Source organism: Hippopotamus amphibius, chromosome X, assembly GCF_030028045.1.
Source record: "Hippopotamus amphibius kiboko isolate mHipAmp2 chromosome X, mHipAmp2.hap2, whole genome shotgun sequence".
NCBI lineage: Eukaryota > Metazoa > Chordata > Mammalia > Artiodactyla > Hippopotamidae > Hippopotamus > Hippopotamus amphibius.
The window spans coordinates 54,407,245-54,428,996 of record NC_080203.1 but is presented as its reverse complement, the minus strand read 5'-3'; the positions used below and the strand labels follow the sequence as shown (position 1 = coordinate 54,428,996).

General features: G+C 37.2%; 1 protein-coding gene across 2 annotated transcripts in view; it reads left to right on the top strand.

Moving 5' to 3' along the window:
* FAM133A (family with sequence similarity 133 member A) overlaps positions 1-12,793 on the top strand; it is a 48,845-nt gene extending 36,052 nt beyond the window's left edge. For both annotated transcript variants that reach the window (XM_057718490.1, XM_057718492.1), the window contains one exon: positions 11,101-12,793. In XM_057718490.1, coding sequence (XP_057574473.1) covers positions 11,204-11,953 — 750 coding nt within the window. In that variant the 5' untranslated portion in view covers positions 11,101-11,203 and the 3' untranslated portion in view covers positions 11,954-12,793. The remainder of the gene's footprint in view (positions 1-11,100) is intronic.
* Positions 12,794-21,752: the final 8,959 nt, after the last annotated feature.

The window sequence follows — 21,752 nt, the reverse complement described above, 5'->3', positions numbered from 1 at the left end:
CAGCTCAGTTACTCGTTCTTCTGCCTCAGTTATTCAGCTGGTTATACCATCTGGAGTATTTTGAATTTCAGTTATTGTGTTGTTTATTACTGTTTGTTTTATCTTTAGTTCTTCTAGGTCCTTATTAACTGTTTCTTGTATTTTCTGTATTTTGTTTTTGAGATTTTAGGTCATTTTTACTACCATTACTCTGAATTCTTTTTCAGGTAATTTCCCTATTTCCTCTTCATTTATTTGGTCTTGTTGGTTTTTTTCTTGTTCCTTTGCCTGCAGGGTGTTTCTTTGTTTTCTCATTTTGTCTAATTTATCGTATTTACTGTCTCCTTTCCCTTTGCTGCCTAGTAGTAATTCCTCTTTTTCCTGTTCTCTGCCCCCTGAGGTGAGGTTGGTCCAGCATCTTCAGTAGGCTTCCAGATTGGGAGGTCTGGTGCCTGCTTTCTGGTGTGTGGATCTGAGTCTTTTCCCTCTGATGAGCAGGGCTGTGTGAGGTGGTGTGTTTTAGAGTATCTGTGAGCTTAATATGACTTTAGGTAGTCTGTGTGCTGATGGGTGGGTTTGTGTTCCTGTCTTATTTGTAGTTTGGTGTGAGTTACCCAGCACCACCAGTTGCAGGCAGTTGGGCGAATCCAGTTCTTAGACTGATAGAGCCTCCGTGAGAATTCTCTGTGGTTTATCTTCCCTGTAGCTGAGGACCCTCTAGTGTTCTAGTGTCCTGGACTTGGTGCTCCCTCTTCAGAGCCCCTGCCTTGACTTCTGGCTGGGGAATCCAGACTGCAGAGGTCACTCATCCCAGAAATAAAGGGGATTTAAAAAGACTGTCATAGCCCCATACTAATGGTTAAAGGTTAAGTCAAACAAACAAATACTGAATCAAGGAAACACATACACATATAAAAACAGAACCCAGTAGAACATAAAGCACTAGAAGAGCCTGACAGAAGAACCCCAGAATGCAGTCAGACAATTAAAGAGAAAGCCAAAAAAATGCAAAACCAAACAAACAAAAAAAACAACAACAAAAAGTACAGAAAAAAAAAAAACAGAAATTGTGAATATGAGGACCAAATAAAACAGGGACCAAATAGAAACAGGGAGCAAATATAATAAAGAGCAAGAGAACAACCAGATAGACTGAAGATCCCCAAAGCAAAATCAAACAGTTATAATTAGACCTAAGATAAAGACAAAATCTAATAACAAAAACCAAAGCAGTGTGTCTTCTGAAGAATAAAGCAAGAAAACAGAGCAGACCTATAGTATTGAGTAAAAGTATAATAAGATAAAATAAAATAAAAAGGGATAGAACACAGAGCAACAGAAGAGCGTAGTATGACTGGAAATATAAAAATAAAAATAAAATAAAATAAAATAAATTAGAAATGTATTAACGATAAAGAAGAAAAGAAGATGGGGAGATAAACTGAGTAATACAAAAAAGCTAGCTAGAAATAGAAGTATATGAAAAGGCTAAAAATAAAAATTAAATTAAAAAATACAATAAAAAATATGTTATAAAACGTAAAGATCCCTTAGGTCTATGATCGTAATTTAAAAAAAAAAGCTAGAACTAACCACAGAATGGATCAGATCAATAGAATTAGTAATAATATTTCTGTTTCCTTGGGGTCTCAATTGTAAGTGTCCTTGTACACACCTTGATCCTCAGGCCACCTTCACCTCCCCAAGAGGCCTCTTCTGCTTCTGGGTTGGACTCTGGACGTGCTGTGGGTCCCATGGGGTCCACTTAGGCTCTGATCTGGCCCAATTCCTGTATCTGCTTGCTCCCGCAGTCCATAGCTGTCAGAGCTAGACCTTTTTCATTTGTGGGAACGTTCATTGTCTACTCAGATATTCCAAAGACATAGGGTCTACCTAGCTGATCATGGGGATTTAGTCTGCAGCATGTATATCTGATGGAAAGATTTTAGAACCTCTTCCTTAGACCCCCTGTCCCTGGTGTTCGGCTTTGGTTTTGTCCCTGCTTCTGTGTTTGGTGTAACCATCAGAGTCTGGTCCTGAGGCTGCCTTGGAGCTCTTCAGGTTTGCCTCAGTGAGGGTTTTCTTTATTGTTCATCTGCAGATGCAGGTGTGTGGGGAGAGAGAGGCATTGATAGTGGCTCTTCTCTGTGCAAGTGACTCAACAGTAGCACCCTGCTTGGATCGCAGGAGCCTTGGGGGTGATGCTGAATGCACAGGCATGCCAGTGGCCATGGGTATAGGAAATCTGGCCTTAGTGTGGTTCTTTACTTGCGCCCGGCTCAAGGTGCCTGATGGGCAGCCCTCGGATGCTTTTTATATTACTCTGCGAGCAGCAGAGTTTCCTTTATTGTTCGTCTGTAGGTGCTGGTGTATGGGGAGAGAGAGGGCACAATAGTGGCTCCTTCCCCTGCATGTGAGTCAGCAGTAGTGCCCTGCCTCGTTCGCAGGAGCCCCAGCGGCAGTGGTGCTGCCTATTGCACAGGGAAGCCAGTGGGCTTGGGTATAAGTGGAGTGTCTGCAGAGCTATTCCACTCTACAGACTTCTGGTTCTTAGCAGCAAGCACTCCAGGCCAGCTCCCTGCCCCCCCCCTCCACCAGGGGGGGCTTTTTCTGTCCCTTGTAGACTATGACAGCCAGGCCCAGAGGGAGCCTCTCTTTGTTTGTCGCAGGCACTGAAAGAGAGGCTACAACAGTGGCTCCTCCCCTCTGCTTGTGATTCAGCAGTAGCACCCTGCTTGGCTCCTGAGAGCCCTGGCAGTGGTGGCGCCAATTACAGAGGGAAGCTGGTGGGCTCGGGTATAAGCAGAATGTCTTCAGAGATGTCCCTCTCTGTGGAATTCTTCTGGCTCTTGGGAGCAGGCACAGCAGGCCAGCCCCCTCCCCCCAGGGGGCTTTTTCTATCCCTTGTAGACTGCTACAACCAGGCCCAGCAGGGGCGTCCCTTTGTTCCTCACAGGCGCCAAAAGAGATGCTACAACAGTGGCTCCTCCCATCTGCTTGTGAGTCAGCAGTAGCACGCCACCACCGTGGCTGCCCAGCTTTCTGTGGTAGGCATTCTCCACTGCAGATTTCTTCCCTCCCGTCCCCTCCGTCCATCTCCCCACAGCCAACAATGTTTCTCACCCTGAACCAGTCCGTCAGTTCTCATGTCCTAGCTCCCAGACCCCCTGTACAGCTGTGGACCCACATCACATTCCGGGACACGCAGAGCCGTGGTATGTGGACCTCTGTGTGTTTCTCACTCTTTCCCATCTGCCACAGATCAGCCGCTTCACCCTCTTTGGACAGCCTCAAATGCCTCCCTTCTGACCCAATCAAATTCCTCATTGGAGTGGGGTTTTCCCCATCAGATAAGAGGAGTTTTCCCTAATTCAGTAATCTCTCCCCTGTTTCAGCTCCCCCCACCCCAGGGTGTAGGACCCGTCCCTTTCCTTTCTTCTCCTCTTTCTTCTTTTTTGTTTTTCCCTCTGTCCTACCCAGTTATGTCAGGATCTTTGCAGTCCTTTCTGGTGTCCAAGGACTTCTGCTAGTGTTCAGCCAGTTTTCTGTGGGAATTATTGCATCTTTTGATGTATTACTGATGCATCTGTGGAGAGAGATGCACTCCATGTCCTTCTACTTGACTGCTATCTTCCCACCCTCCCCCCATCACTGCTGCTTTTACACTTGCTTCTGGACATCTTGAGCTTCAAATTAAGATATTGTACTACTGTACTCTATACAGTTCTGTACAGTAAAGTTGACAAAAGCACCAACCACTTATAGAGGATGCACACGTGACAATGTACGCCAGACATGTGAGCTATTTTACATGATTGGACATGCAAACACACGGTCACATCTTTTAAAGTTCACAACTTGAAGGTTCATATGTAGGGTACTTACTATATTTCCTATCTCTGTATGCTGAGAGGATCTATAAGTAACAATATCCCAGTATGATTCTAGGGCTAATACAAGATGATCCTAGAGTGTCTTGTAGAACCAGAAAGTAAGGAAGTAATTAAGAAACAAAATGATAAAGGTATGTCAAGAGGATACAGGAGCCAACTAAAAGAGTTCCTGAAGGCCAACTCTGAAACAATTTCAACAAAAATATAAGTAAAGTAGTATTAAAATATTGTCCAAAGTATAAAATTAATACTCATGATCCATAATGATGGAATGGACAAATCTCCCATACACAGGAATTTCAAGTATTTTATGTAGACATTCCACCATCAAGGAGATAGACCATAAATCTCTAAGTGTGGATTGCACATAGTGACATCCTTCCAAAGAATACAGTATGGAAACGGAGGGTAATCGTGCCGTGGATAAAGCTGGCAAACACTAACTACCTCAGTCATGTGATCAAGGTAAACATCAATGATAATTCACCTTAGTATGTACAGTGAATGTAATGTAATGAAAATGGTACTTGTGTTCTTCCATGAATTTACAGTCTAACTCTAACCATGAGGAAAACATCAGACAAACCCAAATTGAAGAGCATTCTAAGAAATCAGTATCTCATCAGTACTACTCAAAACCAAGGAAATTCTGAGAAACTGCCAGTCTAGAGGAGCCTGGGAGACATGGTGACTAAATGTAATGTGGTATCCTGGATGCATTCCTGGAACAGAAAAAGGACATTAGGTCAAAAAAATTTGAATAAAGAATGGACTTTAGTTAATATGAAGGTGTCAGTATTGGCTCATTAGTTGTGGCAAATGTACATATTAATGTAAGACATTATCAATAAGAAAACTGGATGCAGAAGATGCTCTATTATACTTGCAACTTCTCTGTAAATCTAAAGATATCCTAAAATAGAACGTTTGTTTAAAAAAAAAATCACTTCATCATCATAAAAGCTAAACAATAACAATGATTTGTTTTTCTGAATATAAAATCTAAAATGTATTACTATATTAAGAGAAATAAGAGGGTGAAGTACTCATTTCTTTAAAATAAACATAGCTAAAATTTGTACTTAGAGCTTCTACCCTCTCTCTTATAACCATCCTTATCTATTTTATCTCTTGCATCTGCAGTATTTTGTTGCTGCTATAAACTTTCTGGTTTCATCCTTAAGATATTAAGGACTGATCCCTTGTCATTTGACAATTCTGTAGATGGAAAAAGAGGCAGTATTTCAAATTCTACACCTTTTCCCTAGAATGACAAATGCTCCATGACACAACGATGCCAGAGGGAATTCACCTGAGGTGAATGCTTTTAACACGGCACAGCTTTCTATCATGTTGATCCAGTCAAAATAAGAGGGATAATTTCTCCCTCAAAAGTCATGTTAACAACTGGAATAGAATGTGTTGTTGCTTGAGTTTTATTTAGAATAAAGGATATCATTTTATATATACTTGCTAGAGCTAGATATTTTCAGGTAATTGTCAAGTATCATTAAATGTCTCCATAAACCCTCTTTATCTCTTATTCGGCCTGTGAATTAGATGATGCTGTGGCTCTCCTCTATATTATCAATCAGTGTGAAATGGCAGAACATAGTGTGATAATTAAAGGTATTGGTAGTATATATGTGCAGGTTATTATTATTATTTTATAATATAGTAGACTCATTACTATTTTAAAGCCTTTAAGTAGCTTTATAAGAGGCATTTCAGTAGCATGGTATTTAAACTTACATTAGCTAGTGGAAACAAAGAACATTCAGCTTTTTTTTTAATAGGGGCCTCATCCAAATGTCCAGACCTTTGCAGAAGAGTTGGGTATTTCAGGTTAAGTCCCAGAGCTATTGCCAATTATTTGGAAAGAATTTTCAGCTGAAGTGCATATGTGTATGAGACAGTATGATGCCTACAGTTAGACATATCACTAAAAATTGAATGCAATGATTTGTAAAAGAAAGTAGGTCTTTAAAATAACTAACCTCGGTGATAGTTACAATTGAAATTAGACTGTGAAACATTGAAATATGCTTTTAATTAGTTTAAATTCATACTGACTTTTACCTGAGCATGTTCAATGAAAAATGGTATAGATACAATCACTTTTAAGAATGAGTTGATATGATGACTGATTTACAGCGGTGTAATAATATGAATATTTGCATTGTATTTGGCTTTTCCTTTTCACCTCAGGGCCTTAGCATGTGGTATTCCTTGTGCTTGGAACATGCAGTCAACTTTGGCTCTTTTATTACTCCTTTCCTGTTTAATCACTTCATCTGGATAGCTCTGATTTATCCATCAGTTCTCAGATTACATGTTAATTATATATTAGTATCTCGGATTTGACCTTCCATTCTAAATTAGGTTACTCATACTTTTCATAGCATCCTGTGCTTTTCCTTCATCATTCTAATCACAATCATAATTATATACTCATTTGTTTGATATTTGTGTAATGACTTTTACCTTTACTAGACCATAAATCTGCATGGCATATAACATAGTGTCTGATGCATAATAGATGATCAAAAGGGAGTTGTTGTAAGAATGAATGAGCAAATAACTGTTATAACACTCAGGTTACCAGCAAGGCTGTTACAATTTGTATCTAATCTTTGTACGAAATTAGCATACTTCATACAAATAAATAGAGATAAAGAGAATAAAGTTTCTCTTCTAAAATAGAAACAGAAGGTAAGCCACAGTAATTTTTAAACAGAGTATTTGAGCAAGAGACTTTGTTGGTGTTACTTTTTCTTTTTTCTCAGTGTGCTTTATCTTCTGAGAAAGCACAGATTCTGCAGTTCTGAAGGCCTCCCACAACACTTGTCTGGTGTCAGCATTCTCTCCCATTCCCCTCTGCAGTTATTCCAAATTTTAATTATTGGTCTCAAAACTCCTATGCTACCTCAACCTGCCTTAATCTTAGCAGATGACCTTGGCACCTACCACTGAGTGAAGATGAAGGCTATTATGTGAGAAATACTTCAACTTTCTCCCTTTCATCTCCCCCTCCCCCGGACCAAAAACAAAACAAAACAAAACAACAACAACAAAAACCCTACACCCATACCCTTTATTCTTTGCCTCTGCTCTTTCAAGAAGAGAGATCTTCTAACTATGACTTTGATCCTCTCTGTTTCTTCTATTTCTTCTATGGTTTTGCCACAAAGAATTATTCCCTCTCTTTCCTATCTTCTTAAAAGTCTTTCTGATTAAACCTTGTCACCCTTTGAACATGTTCAAGTTTTTTCTGTGATAAAAACAAACAGTAAAAAAATCATTTTCTTTAATTCTCCATCCCACATTATAGTTACCCTCTTATCTCTTTACTTTCCTTTTCAAATGAATCTGTGTACCCTATGTCTCTACTTTCTCACCTCCCATTTAGTCTTTAACCGACTGTCATCTGGCTTCTGCCCTAATTAATTGAAATTGCATTAGCAAAGGTTACTAATGATTTCTTCATAGCCAAATATAATGACATTTTCAGATTTTATCTTACCTGACCTATGTGCTGCATTTAACATTGTCCATAACACCTTTTTTTCTGGGTTTTTTAAAGTTAAAGATAATACCTGCTCATTGTAAAAAATATAAATAGTATAGGAAAACTTACAAAAGGATATAATGTCTCCCCATATGCAGAGATAACCAGTGTTTACATTTGGTGGACTTTTCATTCAACAATATATTGTAGATGTAGCATTCCATTGTATACATATACTATAATTCATATAACCTGTTTGTTATTGAAGGACATTTAGTTTTTTCCCTCAAATTTTAATGTTTAAAAATTGCTCAAATGAAATTCATGAACATAGACCTTTGAAGATTATTGTTCTCACCTTGAAACTTTGTTCTCCCCGCTGTGTTTCTGTGACTCTTTATTTTCTGATACTGGTCTAGCTCTTACCACTCTGGCTAATTTTCTGAAGTGTTCTTTGTAAGCTTTACTTTCTCTGCCAACCCCTTATGTGTTGTTAAATTAGATCCAGTGCTCAAACCTTTTTTCATTTGAAACCTTCCCCAAGGTAATTTAATTTTCTCTCATGACTTTGGCCATCACTCAGTGACTGCCAGTCCTATACCTCTACCTCAGGTCACATTCCAGAGTGCTAACACCCATACATCCAATTTCGTACAGGTAGATTCATTCACATGTTTCAAACTTTATGAATCCAATACTGAACCCAGACCTTTTCTCAAAGTCTATCCATTTCCTATATTACCCAGTCATTGGCATTGTCTTTTGTCTAGTCTCACAAGCCAGAACCTTGCCCTAGATTCCTTTCTCTTCCTCACCCTTTGTATCTAATTGATTATTAATTTCAGTAGCATCTCCTTAACATGTCTCATATATTTCCCCCTTTTCATTCATAATATCACTATTTTTAGTTCAGACTCATTTCTTATCCGTATGAATACTTGAATGAATCTCATTGTCTTCGGTTTTACCTACCTCTAACTCATCTTTCACGCTGTAAGAAATTGTCTCTGGGACTTCCCTGCTGGCACAGTGGTTAAGAATCCACCTGCCAGTGCAGGGGACACTGGGTTCTATCCCTGGTCTGGGAAAATCCCACATGCTGTGGAGCATCTAAGCCCGGGAGCCACAACTACTGAAGCCCGCACATCTAGAGCCTGTGCTCCACAGCAAGAGAAGCCACCACAATGAGAAGCCTACATACTGCAACGAAGAGTAGCCCCCGCTCGTCGCAACTAGAGAAAGCCCGTGTGCAGCAACAAAGACCCAACGCAGCCAAAAAAAAAAGAGAGAAAGAAATTTTCTCTTAAACACTCAAATGTGACTATATCACTCTCCTGCTTAAAATAGTCAATACCTCCCTCCCCATTAGCTTCACTGTAAGTCCCATAGAATAAATTCCAACCTCAGCATCACATCCAAATCCTTTGTGAACTGTTCTTTGCCTGTCTTTCTAGATGATGTCAAGACCAGGTCTCAAGGAACTATAATTAGAATGGATTATGCTATTCTAAGTGTGCTGTAGCAGAAACAACCAGCAAGTTGAATATGAACTAAAGTCCTTAAGGGCTTTTGATGATTAAGTCTGGGAAACTGATATTTGACAGACCTTTAGGGTAGCAGTAAGAATGAAAATGACAAAAATACCTAAGAGAAACTGGGCAGAACTGAAGAGGAAGGAGAATAAGATACAACAAATCAAACCCAGGAAACTGTTACCAAGAGTCACTGTAAGCTCTATGGCATTGAGCTTATGATGGATAGGTATGTTAGGTTGACTTAAAGGGTCAAAGTCAAGATGAAGACTGACGGAAAAATCTGTGATATGTCTGATCATCTTTCTCTTCAGGGTTTGTTAGCTTCCTAACAACTATAGGACAAAATCCAAGATGTTAAAATGACCTAAGAAGGCCTCTATGATCAAGCTATTTATTTCCTCTTCAGCCTCACTTCCTGCCACTGCCCTCTTGCACTTTAGGCTCCATCAACAGTAAATACATGATGCTCTTTCAGATCTCTCTGTTTTTTCACATATTGTTTCTTCTGCCTGGAATGTCCTTCATTTCCTCATTTCCTGGGTGAACTCCTGTTTATCCTTCAGAATCCTGTCCTGACATCACCAACTCCCAGAGGCTTCTCTGAATGCCCCTCTCTCACAGAGTTACCCATCCATCAATCCATTCATTTGTTTATTATTGAGCAAATATTTATTGAGTCCTTAGTATGGGTCAAATGCCATGTTAGGTACTGTGAGCACTATGGTGATAAGACAGATCAAACATGACCTTTACCCTTCTTAGCCTTATATTTAGCAATGAATACACATATGTATATACACACATATGCACATGCGCACACACAAACACACACATCCAAATAGTCAAATAAAATAATCATCAATTTTCTAAGTGCTGCAAATAAAAGAAACAAGGAACTGTGATACAGAATAATGACTATAAGGGATAGATACAGAGGCAACATAATTTAATATAAGGTTGAACCATGTGAAAATGCTGGTATTTGACTGTTTTTGTTCTATATAATTGGTGACTTTATATAGTTCCACCTAATAGTTGTCTTTCTGTGGAATTGACCTTTAAACTGAGACCTGAAGATGAGGTAGAACTGGCCATGGTGGCTAAGCTTGGAGCTTAGCATGTTCTAGAAACCAAGAGAAGACTGGAAAAGATAGAATTGAAAAAAGGAGTGAATAACTTTCCATGAAATGTAGGAGCGATAAGCAGGACAGATCATATAGGATCTTTATAGGAGTTTGGATTTGATTCTCATTAAAATGTAAAACCATTGGAGTATTTTAAGATCCTTCTTATTTCAGTGTGGGACTGGAATGGAAGAGTGTAAGGGTAAATATAGGGCTGTCAATGAAGAGGTTGATATAAGAAGGCAATATAATGTTGTGTTAGGTGTGCAGGGTTTGGTATCAGGCTGCCTTGATTTAAATTCTGATTTTGCCATTTGCCATTTATTATGTTACTTTATACAAGTACTCATTACTCAAATTCTCTAAGCCTCAGTTTCTTCATCTGTGTAAGAGGTATAATAATAGTATCAACTTCATAGGATTAGTCTAGGGACTGAATGCGATAATCCACTGCACAGTACTGAGCAGTCCCTGGAAGATAATAAACAATAGATACTAGAGATTAATAGTTCAAATGAGAGATGACAGTACCTGGACTATGCTGATGATAATATATTTGGAGAGAAGTGAATGGATATGAGACCTATTGTTGTGGGGGTTTAAACAGCAGGATTTAATATAAATTGGATGTGAGAATTGAGGGAGAAGGATTTTTCAGGTATGACTCCTAGGTTTCTGTCAAAGAGTGGAGTGGATTGTGCTGCACTCTACTGAAAAGGAGAAGGTCTGCCTGGTACAGAATTTACCTATAGAAATCTCTCTATACCATAAAAGAAAGAAAGAAAGGAAGAAAAGTATCATACAACATAAAAGGAAATAGTTATTAAAAAATTTAGGTAACAGTCAAAACCTTACATGAGATATAAAAAATACTTTGTTATATTCATACCACAATGTCTAAAACATGCAAAAATCTTGTGTGTATATTTTTTTCTCAAGGTCTAAGATTTTAGAAATCTTTCTCCTGTACTATGTGGTAGACAGTGGCCAGTTAAACTTATGTGCTTACTTTGTCTTATATTAAAGGTGTTTTGTAATCATTCTGTCTGCTTCTCTCCCAGGTTGGAGCCCACTTTGCATACCAGCAGATGAAGAATTTAAGGAGGATGTCTATCTTTATTCTCTTTAGCAGCTGAGCGTCTGCTCTGGGAACCATCAGGCACCATGGGAAAGCGGGACAATAGGGTGGCCTATATGAATCCTATAGCAATGGCCAGATGGAGGGGTCAATCACAATCTGCAGGCCCAACAATACAAGATTATCTGAATCGACCAAGGCCCACCTGGGAAGAAGTGAAGAAACAATTAGAAAATAAAAAGAAAGGCTCCAAGGCATTAGCTGAATTTGAAGAAAAAATGAATGAGAATTGGAAGAAGGAACTAGAAAAAAGCAGAGAGAAATTATTAAGTGGAAATGAGAGCTCATCCAAAAAAAGAGAAAGAAAGAAAAAGAAAAAGAAGAAATCTTGTCGGTCTTCATCTTCTTCTACATCAAGCTCTGATTCTTCAAGCAGTTCTTCAGATTCTGAGGATGAGGAAAAGAAACAAGGAAAAAGGAGAAAGAAAAAGAAGAACCGTTCATACAAATCATCAGAAAGCTCTACATGTGAATCTGAATCAGAGAGCAAGGAATCTGTAAAAAAGAGAAAGAAGTCAAAGGATGAAACAGAGAAAGAAAAGTGTGTCAGAAGTCTCAGCAAAAAAAGAAAGAAGACTTGTCCTGAGGATAAACCTTTATCATCGGAGTCCTCATCAGAATCAGATTATGAAGAGGAGGTGCAAGCAAAAAAGAAGAGAAGACGTGAAGAGAGAGAAAAAGCAACGGAAAAAGCAAAGAAGAAGAAGAAGAAACAGCACAAGAAACATAGTAAGAAGAAGAAAAAGAAGTCAGGTTCAAGTCACAAGTCCGGATAAAATCAAGAAAAAAAGCAAGATTCCGCTAACGAAAAAAGCAAGGTCTAAAGGAAACCTCAACTGTGAATGTTAGGGCATATTTACCAAAATGCATGAGTTTCCCTGTTAGTAGAATTATTGCTGTACTTTGAGTTGCCAGTCAAATGCTACTGTGCCAGAAAGGGCCATAATTGTTGCCTGCAGCTTAAATGTAGGATTTTATTTTGTTTGTATGTTTTTCCTTCTGCTGGCTAATTCCTCTGAGAGCTAAAACTGTGTTGTCATACTAGTGGTTAAAATGTTTGGAATTAAAGTAAAATGTTTTATATGATGAATAATTTTGACCAAACAATGTATCCAGTGTTAAAAGCATCTAATTTGGATACATCTTTAAAATATAATCAGAAATATCCAGGTGACAGTAGTTGACATTTTTGAAGCATGGACTTAACATTAATGTCTCAAAATACTTACTTTTGAAGATTAAAAATTTAGTTCATTTTCCTTTTCTCCTTAATAAACTTTTGTTTACATGGGGAAAGGGCTTGTGGGGGGGAAAAGTTTGCTATCACTTTGACGAGCTGAATAGTGTGCCTTTGATCCTTACACATCCTATTTTTGCCAGTGCAGCTGACATTCTTTTCTTACTTAGTAATGTATGCTGCTTCACATGAACAAGAAAAACAGCAATTTACAATATATGTAAGCCACCAATTTTATGAAATGTACCTCCACTTCGACAGTACTAAATAATATTTAGTGTTAGAGCGTTACATGATTTGAATTAACTTTGATACCCTTTGGAGGGGAATCATTTTAAATAGACCCTGGTATTTTTTGATTAATAAAGATTCTGAAATATTTTGCATGTTTTATACTGTTAAGTTTTGATTATCCAGGGATATTCTATATAACCTGTAATCCTTTTTTATGTGATTTATGCTTAGGATACAAGTTTCAAGTTTGTAATTTCTTAATATTACTATATTAATTTCTTTACTGTGTTTAATTGCACACTTGCCAAAATATTTAGCATGTAAAAAAGAAGGTTTTTAAAAAATATTTAATGCCTTCATATTGAAGCTGGTTTACTGTAAGCAAGTTGAGTGCCAGACCTCTAGTACGCTGTATGTGTTGTTACATAAAACTACTGCCAAAATCTTAGTAAGTATGCTGTTGAAAAATTTGTTGTCATGAGCATTAATATTGAATTAAAATAGGATTTAAATTTAGAAGATTACAATCTTTCTGTTTCATATTTTACTAACATTTGGAGTTTGTTGCCTCGTGTTTGTTGCTGATTCACTGTGCTGAAATAAGTTGAAATTTATTTTTATTTTACATTTTTTATATCAGAGTAATATGAATTATAAATTGATGTCTAAAAAAACACCTGTTACAGAGGATGTGCTAATTGTAATGTCATATGTACAAAGTATTTTGGCATGAGGAGAGAATAAATAGCTATTTTTTTAAATAGCTGATTTCATGTCAGCTCCCTTGAATCACAAGTAAAATTATTATAAAGATAGAAAACATCTGGTAGATAAATAACATATTGGGTCATCAAATTTTTGCAGTGCATACACCAGAATCTCTCAGTAACATTCTTGGAACATTATAAATGTAATGCCTTGTGGTCACATTGAAGCTTCATAACTAGCTATTTCCTAAAATATATCTATATCTATATGCCGATAAAAAGTATTATATTTAAGGGATATTTTCTGTCCGTATAGAATTTTTCAAAAAATTGTTTTTCATTAAAATATGAAAGAAGCTTATATTATTTGTAGAATGTGGCAAAGACATTAACAGCTATCAAATATTTGTGTGCTCCCATTCACTTCCCAGCCCCTTGTAGTTAGGCAGTGCCATTTATTACTTCTAGCAGAGGGATTACAGAGAGATTGTAAACAGAAGTGATGTGTCATTTCAATACTGGAGCAGTAAAAAGTCCTGCGTGTCCCTCCAGCACTCTTCCCTGCCATGAGGACCTGAAAGCAGTGTGCTCCAAATAGTGTGCCTACAACATGGATGCAACCTGTATCTCTAAGTCGCTATTTGTAAGGGACCTGCCCTGGAGAGCTGATGAACTTGCCATGAGTGTTCTGAGTATGAGAAATAAACTTTTATGTGTTAAGCCACTGAGATTTGAGGTCTTTTTTTAATTACCAAAGCAATCACCTATCTTACTCTGAATAGTAACATAGATCTCTAGAATGTCTGTTTCATTATTTACATCAAATAATTCACTTATTTTCTATCACATCTTTGTGTAGTCAGCAGAATGATTCAGAGGTGATCATTTATGCCATAACAGAAGGAAATGTTATTTAATAACATTGGTTTTTATGTAATGACTAAAGAAGAGGGCGGTCTAGCATATTTCATACTTATCAGCAATGCTGACTGTCTAGGAAGTAAAACTACTTCATTATTCCTCTGATTATGTCCAAAATAATCTTCCAGTAAAGGTTTTAGAAAGACAACTTTAAAAGCACGCATGGGAACTCAATAAAGAATAGGGATGCTATTTTTCAGATGTAAGTATAGACGATGGTAGAGAAAAGTGACATTGAAATATGTAGAGGACAATAGACTAAGTATATCTAGGTGAACATTTAATTTGTAGCCTCCAGACTGAAAGCAAAATAATTTATCCCTTATGCGAAAAGCACTAAAGTTGTTATTAGTGCTGTGCTTTATGTGATTCATAAGAATAGCTTTAGCCATAATATTCAACTAACTTTTTGGGAAGGGAAGCAGTGGGAAAGTCAATACGAAAGTAGACAGGAGAGGGGGAAAATCAATACAATCTAGATTAGGAATGTAATTGCAAGCACAAAAAGAAGAATTTGAAATATCTCGGGCTGAAGATAAAGGATTAGGCTGGAGGTAAGGAGAATGAATAGAATGGGGGTTCTTGTTTTATATCATGATAGTTTCTTTTTCTATTATAAATTTATCTTCAGAAAGTTTCACCTTTGACCTTGTGATTCTGTAGTCATTTTCTGTTTGACCATATTTATTTTACAAAAAAATAAGTATTTAATTTGTGATGTAGGTTTGAAGCTACTCCATGAATCATGAAATTTGTAGTCAAACATTAAAACATACCTATGTACTTTAGAGCTGAACTAATTTTCCTAGTCCTTCCTGAGCTGCAAATAAGATGTGTTCTTTCTTCAAATGACTCTATCACTTTTACTTTACTCTTTCATGACACACCTCAATCTACATTGTATTATGTCTTTTGTGTATCTGTGGACTCAATTGTTAAGAGCTCTGGCTCTTGGCTAAGCACTAGGTTAAAATTCTCACCCTGTGATGACTTAGCTGGGATAGGGAGGATGGGAGGGAGTCACAGGAGGGAGTGGATATGGGGGTATATGTATAAATACAGCTGATTCACTTTGTTGTACAGCAAAAACTGGCACAACAGTGTAAAGCAATTATATTCCAATAAAGAGCTTAAAAAATAAAGTAATAGGTATTAAACCTTAAAAAAACAAAAATTCTCACCCTGCCATTTCTTGATACATGACCCTAAGTAAGTTCATTCACCTCCTATATGTCTGTTTCCTCAGATACAAAATCAGAAAAATAGCATCTATCTCTATTATTGCTGTGAGAATAAGGCAACATTTAAAGCATTTAACACAGTTCTTGAAACATAGCAAATACTCAATGAATGCTGTCTGTTCTTTTTCCTCCTCCTTGTATCATCATCATAATCATCGTCATCACCATTATTATTATGTCATCATTTCCCCTTATGCACTGTAACCTCCTGAAAGGTAGAGGCGGTTTCATATTTTATCTCATGCAATGATAGTACACAGCATTTTGCATATAGGTGCCTCACGATTTTCATTAAATTGAATTAGTTGCTCAGGCCCTTGGAGAAAGGAGAATCTGAATAAACCCAATGTACCAATGCTATGTATCAGCTCCCTGACTCACTTTTTAAACAGTTTGTTGACATATAATTCGCATACCATGCAATTCACGTTTTAAAAATATGTAATTCAGGTTTTCTTAGTATACTCACAGATATATGCAAGCAATACCACAATCAATGTTAGGACATTTTAATCACCTCAAAAAGAAACTCCATATCCTATCCTCTCTACCACCCCCAGCCTCCACTTATTTTCTGTCTCTATAGATCTCATATAAATGGAATTATACAATACGTGGTCTTATGTGGCTGGCTTCTTTCACTAGGCATAATATTTTCAAGGTTCATGTGTTTTGTAGCATGTATCAAGGACAGTTATACCAAGATAAAATGAAAGGAAATCTAGTGCACCTTACCAAATTTCTGCTAGAAACAAGAAGAAATGCCACTTTCCATACATGTATATGCTGTGCCTTATTAATGACTTGCACTTTATTTTTTGTTCTTTTCCATTATGCTTTATCATAGGATACTGAATATAGTTCTCTATGCTATACAGTAGGACCTTGTTGTTTAGCCATATTCTTTATATAAAAGCTTACATCTGCTAACCCCAACCTCCCACTATCTCTCCCCAAACCCCCTTTCCCTCAGCAACCACAAGCCTGTTCTCTATGTCCATGATTCTGTTTCTGCTTCATAGATAAGTTTATTTGTGTCATATTTTAGATTCCACATATAACTGATATCATATGTTATTTGTCTTTCTCTGATTTCAATTAGTATGATAATCTCTAGGTCCATCCATGTTGCTGCAAATGCATTATTTCATTCTTTTTTATGGCTGAGTAATATTCCTTTGTATATGTGTACCACATCTTTATCCATTCATCTGTCGATGGACATTTAGGTTGTTTCCATGTCTTAGCTATTGTGAATAGTGCTGATTTGCACTTTAAAATCCCACTTATACAGCAAGCTATTTGAGGGATTGCATTTTCTGGATGTAAAAATGTTCAAATAAGTATTCATAAGAGGAAATTGGATCAATTTTTATGATGGAGGCTGATAATATTAACACAAAAGTATGGTTTTGTGCTCAGAAACTTGCCAAGAGCAGAACTGTTTTAAGGACAGCTTGGATATGCTAATATTCCCTCTAATAAGCTACTATGAATGGTATAATTAAGAACTCTGTATATGGGGTTTTCAGATGTCTTTCCTCAGAAGATGTTTACAAAAATTAATAATATTACCATGATAAGTCATCTTATTGCTAGTTATTTTTAGCATCTTGTTTCCCACATGGAGAAAATAAACCTTTTATTTTTTCCTTGAATTTAAGCTGAAATGAAATTTATAGTTATTTTATATACTGAAAAATGATCACCCATTTTGCTATCTTACTGAGAATTCAAAATGCTATAGCTCTATGGAAACTTATGAAATATAAATAGAAACTAAGTTATTAACCATTAAAATAACTATTTGTATCACTTAAAATGGTTTAGTCACCAAAATTTGTATGAACTGTATTTTTCAAAAAAAGTCTTAAATGTTTTTAGCAATAATACTAAGAATGGTTAAAATATGATTTTGAAAAATCCAGGTTATTCTCCACACAAGAAGAAAAACCTGGGTGGTTTGAGAGTCTCTGCATTTGGTTTGTGCATCCTGCTCTGTGATAGGCCTACAGACTACGGAGTTAGTATTCCGACCTTTCAGACTATTCACTGATATTTTTAGACTCTGTAGAATTGCATCAAAGAGCTTCAGATAATAATGCTGATTGACAACTCAGGAAAGCATTCATTCATTCATTCATTCATTTATTATTTTACTTACAGAGTCTGATTATATGTAGTACTTTCATGAAAAGCCTGTTTCACAGAAATAATTCTAAAGGATATCTTCAAAAACTTTTAGTTTATACTAAAAATTAAAGGTTTTGAAAAAACAAGTAAGTAAATAATAAAGATTTTGAATCCTGTTCCCCATCTCATTTCCTTTGACAGCATTGTATCAACCTCTTACAGGATTCAAATACATAGTGTGGCCAAAGGCCCCACCCCCGCACCTCACATTATCTGAAGGCAACAAAGGAACTTTGTACTATCTCCTCCCCAACCTCATGGCAGGATTATTGTTGCATATGTTTAAAATAAGTATTTATGTACTTTCTTCTGGACGTGAAAACCCCTTTTAATATGACTTTGTAAGTCTTTTCTATACACAGACAAATGCAGCTGTTTGTTGATAGCCATGAGACTACCTTCCTCCCAACCCAGTTCAGAACCTAGGCCAGACCTCAACTACCAATCATTTTACCTAAGCATAGTTATTATATAGTTGACATTAAATGCTATGAAACAGGGGCTTGGTATAAGTTATTTGGTTTTTATTAGTCCATGTTGCAGCTTTTACTGTAAACTTTACTTGTAAACTTAGGTGCAAAAACTTAATGCCAAATTTAGAGGCAGTACAGTGTAGAGATTAAATGTGCAGGCCTTTCAGGCAGACTGCCTCACAGCAGCCCTACAATTAAATGAGTTAATCCATGGAAAATATTTAGGCTTTAAAACTCTCAAGCTTTTCAACCACTCCTATCTTTTCCATTTCAAAAGCAACAGATATCCCTTGCATCCTAATATAGCACTCCACTGCCCCCCAATTCTTAATACTCCCTTGCCTTACATATGTGTGTATGTATCTACATCAATATATCACCAAAGCACAAATAGTAAAATAAATTCCCTGTATTTTTTAAGATCTCATTTTCTCCTGTCTTCTTTTCACGAAATAGATTGTCTTCTTTCACAGAGGTAACTGTAATCCTCTTTCTGTCTTTAGTGCCCCCAAACAAAATAACTTATTTTGTTATCACTATATCTCACTTTCAACCCATCCACTCCGTATTCTAATCTGAATTCAATTAGTTTACCTAAAATATTTTTAGAGATGTATCCTATTTATTCCCCAACTTTACTGGATTAATTTATCTAGATCTTCTTCAGATTAATACACAGGAATATGTTTTCCTTTATTATACCCTCTTTACTTAAAGATTTTACCAGGACAACAAACTTAATAGAAAGTAAGGAACCATATTAAAACCCCATTACATTTATCAGAAACAAACAGGAGGGAAACCAGTGAATAAAATCCATGACCTAGTATAATTCAAAACAATCTCAAAAATATGTCAGTACATAAAACAAGATAAAATATAAAAATAAATACCAACCCACCAAATTTGAAACTTTAAAAAGACATTTTTGCCATTAAGCAGTCACTTACGACTGCTCAAGCCTGATGGCCATATATTTCTAGACCTATCCAAGAATCCCGTATGAATGATTTCAATAAGCCCAATAGTCCTTTATAATATTGCATAAATCTTTAACAATCAAATTCTAAAAGACAATTGCAATTAAGTAACAGGACAAAAAACAATTGCCTCCTATATATATCCATATAAGTACACAAAAATTTTAGAAACTGCCTATAGATATCTGGCTCATACCCACCCATCCATAGATTGTAGGTTGTACCAAGAGCACTGCCCAGGGCATTGTATTAATCAGAGATCCAATCATTTAATAGAATGCACACACAAATTAGGATAATTTAAAAGGTTTTTTGGTGTTTGTTTTTTTTGTTTTTTTTTACAAAAGGATTATTTACACAGGGGTTGGCAGAATGTAGGAGAACCATATGAGATAGTGCAGTAACCTGGGGCTAGTAATAATGAGTTGTTACAACTTATGGACCTGAAGAGGTGAAAGTTGTGTATAGAAGAGTTGAGCATGGTCACAGTCAGCCTGAACTGACATTTCAGAGAACAAATACCATGATCTCACTTCCCTCTTTCTTTCTGATCTCCTCTCCTGGTTCCCCATTAACTGTACCCAACTGGAAATCAGAAGTCATGGGATCTCTTCAATATAGTCCAACATAGGTCAGCCTCCTGGGGCACCAAGCCAGTTGAAAAAGTGTGGAGAGAAGAGCTGTGGGGGCAACTGAAAGAAAACCAGCACTGTACACCCCTTTTGCACCTCAGCATCCATTCTTGTCCTTCATCTGAGTAAAAATTTCATGTCTCCACCCAAGGGGTTGCACGAAGTCACACAAACTACCATATCATTGTAGGGTGATGTTATTTTGATCATACTCCATGTAAAATATTAGCCACTACTGAAATTATTCATTAAAATAGTGGTGGAGTGTAAGGGAGAAGATAAAAGGAACAAAAAGCATAGTGCTATATTTTTCTCCTTTGTGATTATTCATGAGGCTATATTGGTAACCACAGCTGTCTTTCCTCTCCCATTCTCAGCTCCCCTTACCCTCTGTCAGCACCTGGATGGATAAGGTTCTTTACCTGGTTGGGTGTAACAAATCTTCATTCCTGAGGGATCAGAGTCCTGTGGTCCTGACTTTGTTGGGTTGTTGCAGTTTTCAGTTGATGAAGACAATTGGGCAAGGGAAGTAACAAAGGCACAAGAGGGGGTGCCTCTTGTTGCTCCCTTGCCTAGCTGTCAAGCCTCTGGATTCCAAACATAATCCTTGTCCCATTGTGTAGCAACAACTCAATTTCTCCCTAAAATTAGAATCAATTACCTAGTTCAATACAGTGAATCCCTTCTTTGCGTATTGGTTGAGTGGCATGAAGAGCTAAAAGAAAGCCCATGAAGTAGTCCCAGCTTCCCACCCATCACACCCTTGACCTTGTTTCCTGGTGGAAATATTCCTCCTTTAAACACTAGGATTTCCAAACCCACCAAGCCCAAGACTGTGGGAATGAAAGCAAAAATTCTTCAAGTCTATTATGAGCTGTAATTGTAGGAAGGACCACACACACTCACCACTTAGTTCCTGGTTATGGGAGAAATTGCACCATTTATTGGCCATTGATTTAAGGCATACACTGCATCCTTTAGGACAACATCTTAAACTTGCCAGTTGTTTTCTCGTATTTGTCATAAAAAAATGAATCTTCAGCAGATCACATAAGGCACATAATAAAACCAGTGAATTCTGTCAATGTGAGCCCATTGTTCTAAAATATATCCCCCAGCTAGAGATAATATTGTGTGGGATACCATGGCAATTGATAAAGGCATTCTATAAGTCCATGAACAGTGGTGCTGGCACAATCTTTCCAGGCAGAGAAGGGAAATCCACATCCAGAATATGCACCTATCCCATAAAGGACAAAGTGTTGCCTTCTCCATAAGAAGAGGTGTCTACTGTAATCAGTCAGACACCAGATAGCCTGCTGGTCCATTGGAAATGATACTATATTTGGGGCTCAACGTTAGCCTCTGCTGTGAGCAGGTTGGTCGTTCAAAAGTGGTGGTAGCCGAGTCAGCTCTGGCAATGGAAAGAACATATCGTTGAACCCATGCATCGCTTCTATCCCTGCCACCATGTATACGTTAACATGGGCCTATTGAATAAGCATAAGGGTGACTTGGGAAAGAGACTGACCAACCAAAAGAGCCAGTCATCTTGTCCATTTGATTATTGAGCACTTCCTCTGATATGGATGCCCTTTTTTCGGTATTTGCATAGGCTACGAATATCTTCACACTCTTTGCTCATTTGAAGAGGTCTATTCAAATACCTCTCTACCTACTGTGACTTCCTTGTCACTGATTTCCCAATTCTGATCTTTCCAAATTCCTAACCAACCTATTAGCTTTTTGCTTATGAATTGATATAGATCCATACTTCAGGCCATCTCTCCTCCAACTGATGTGCAAAGTCATATACACTGCTGAATATTCTGCCCACTGGAAGGATTTCCCTTAACCAATGACTTTCACAGCCATTCCTTCTATATGATATTGGCTACCATGCAGTTCCATCTGTAAATCAGGCCCAATGCTTTTTCTTCCTCGTTAACTACTCATA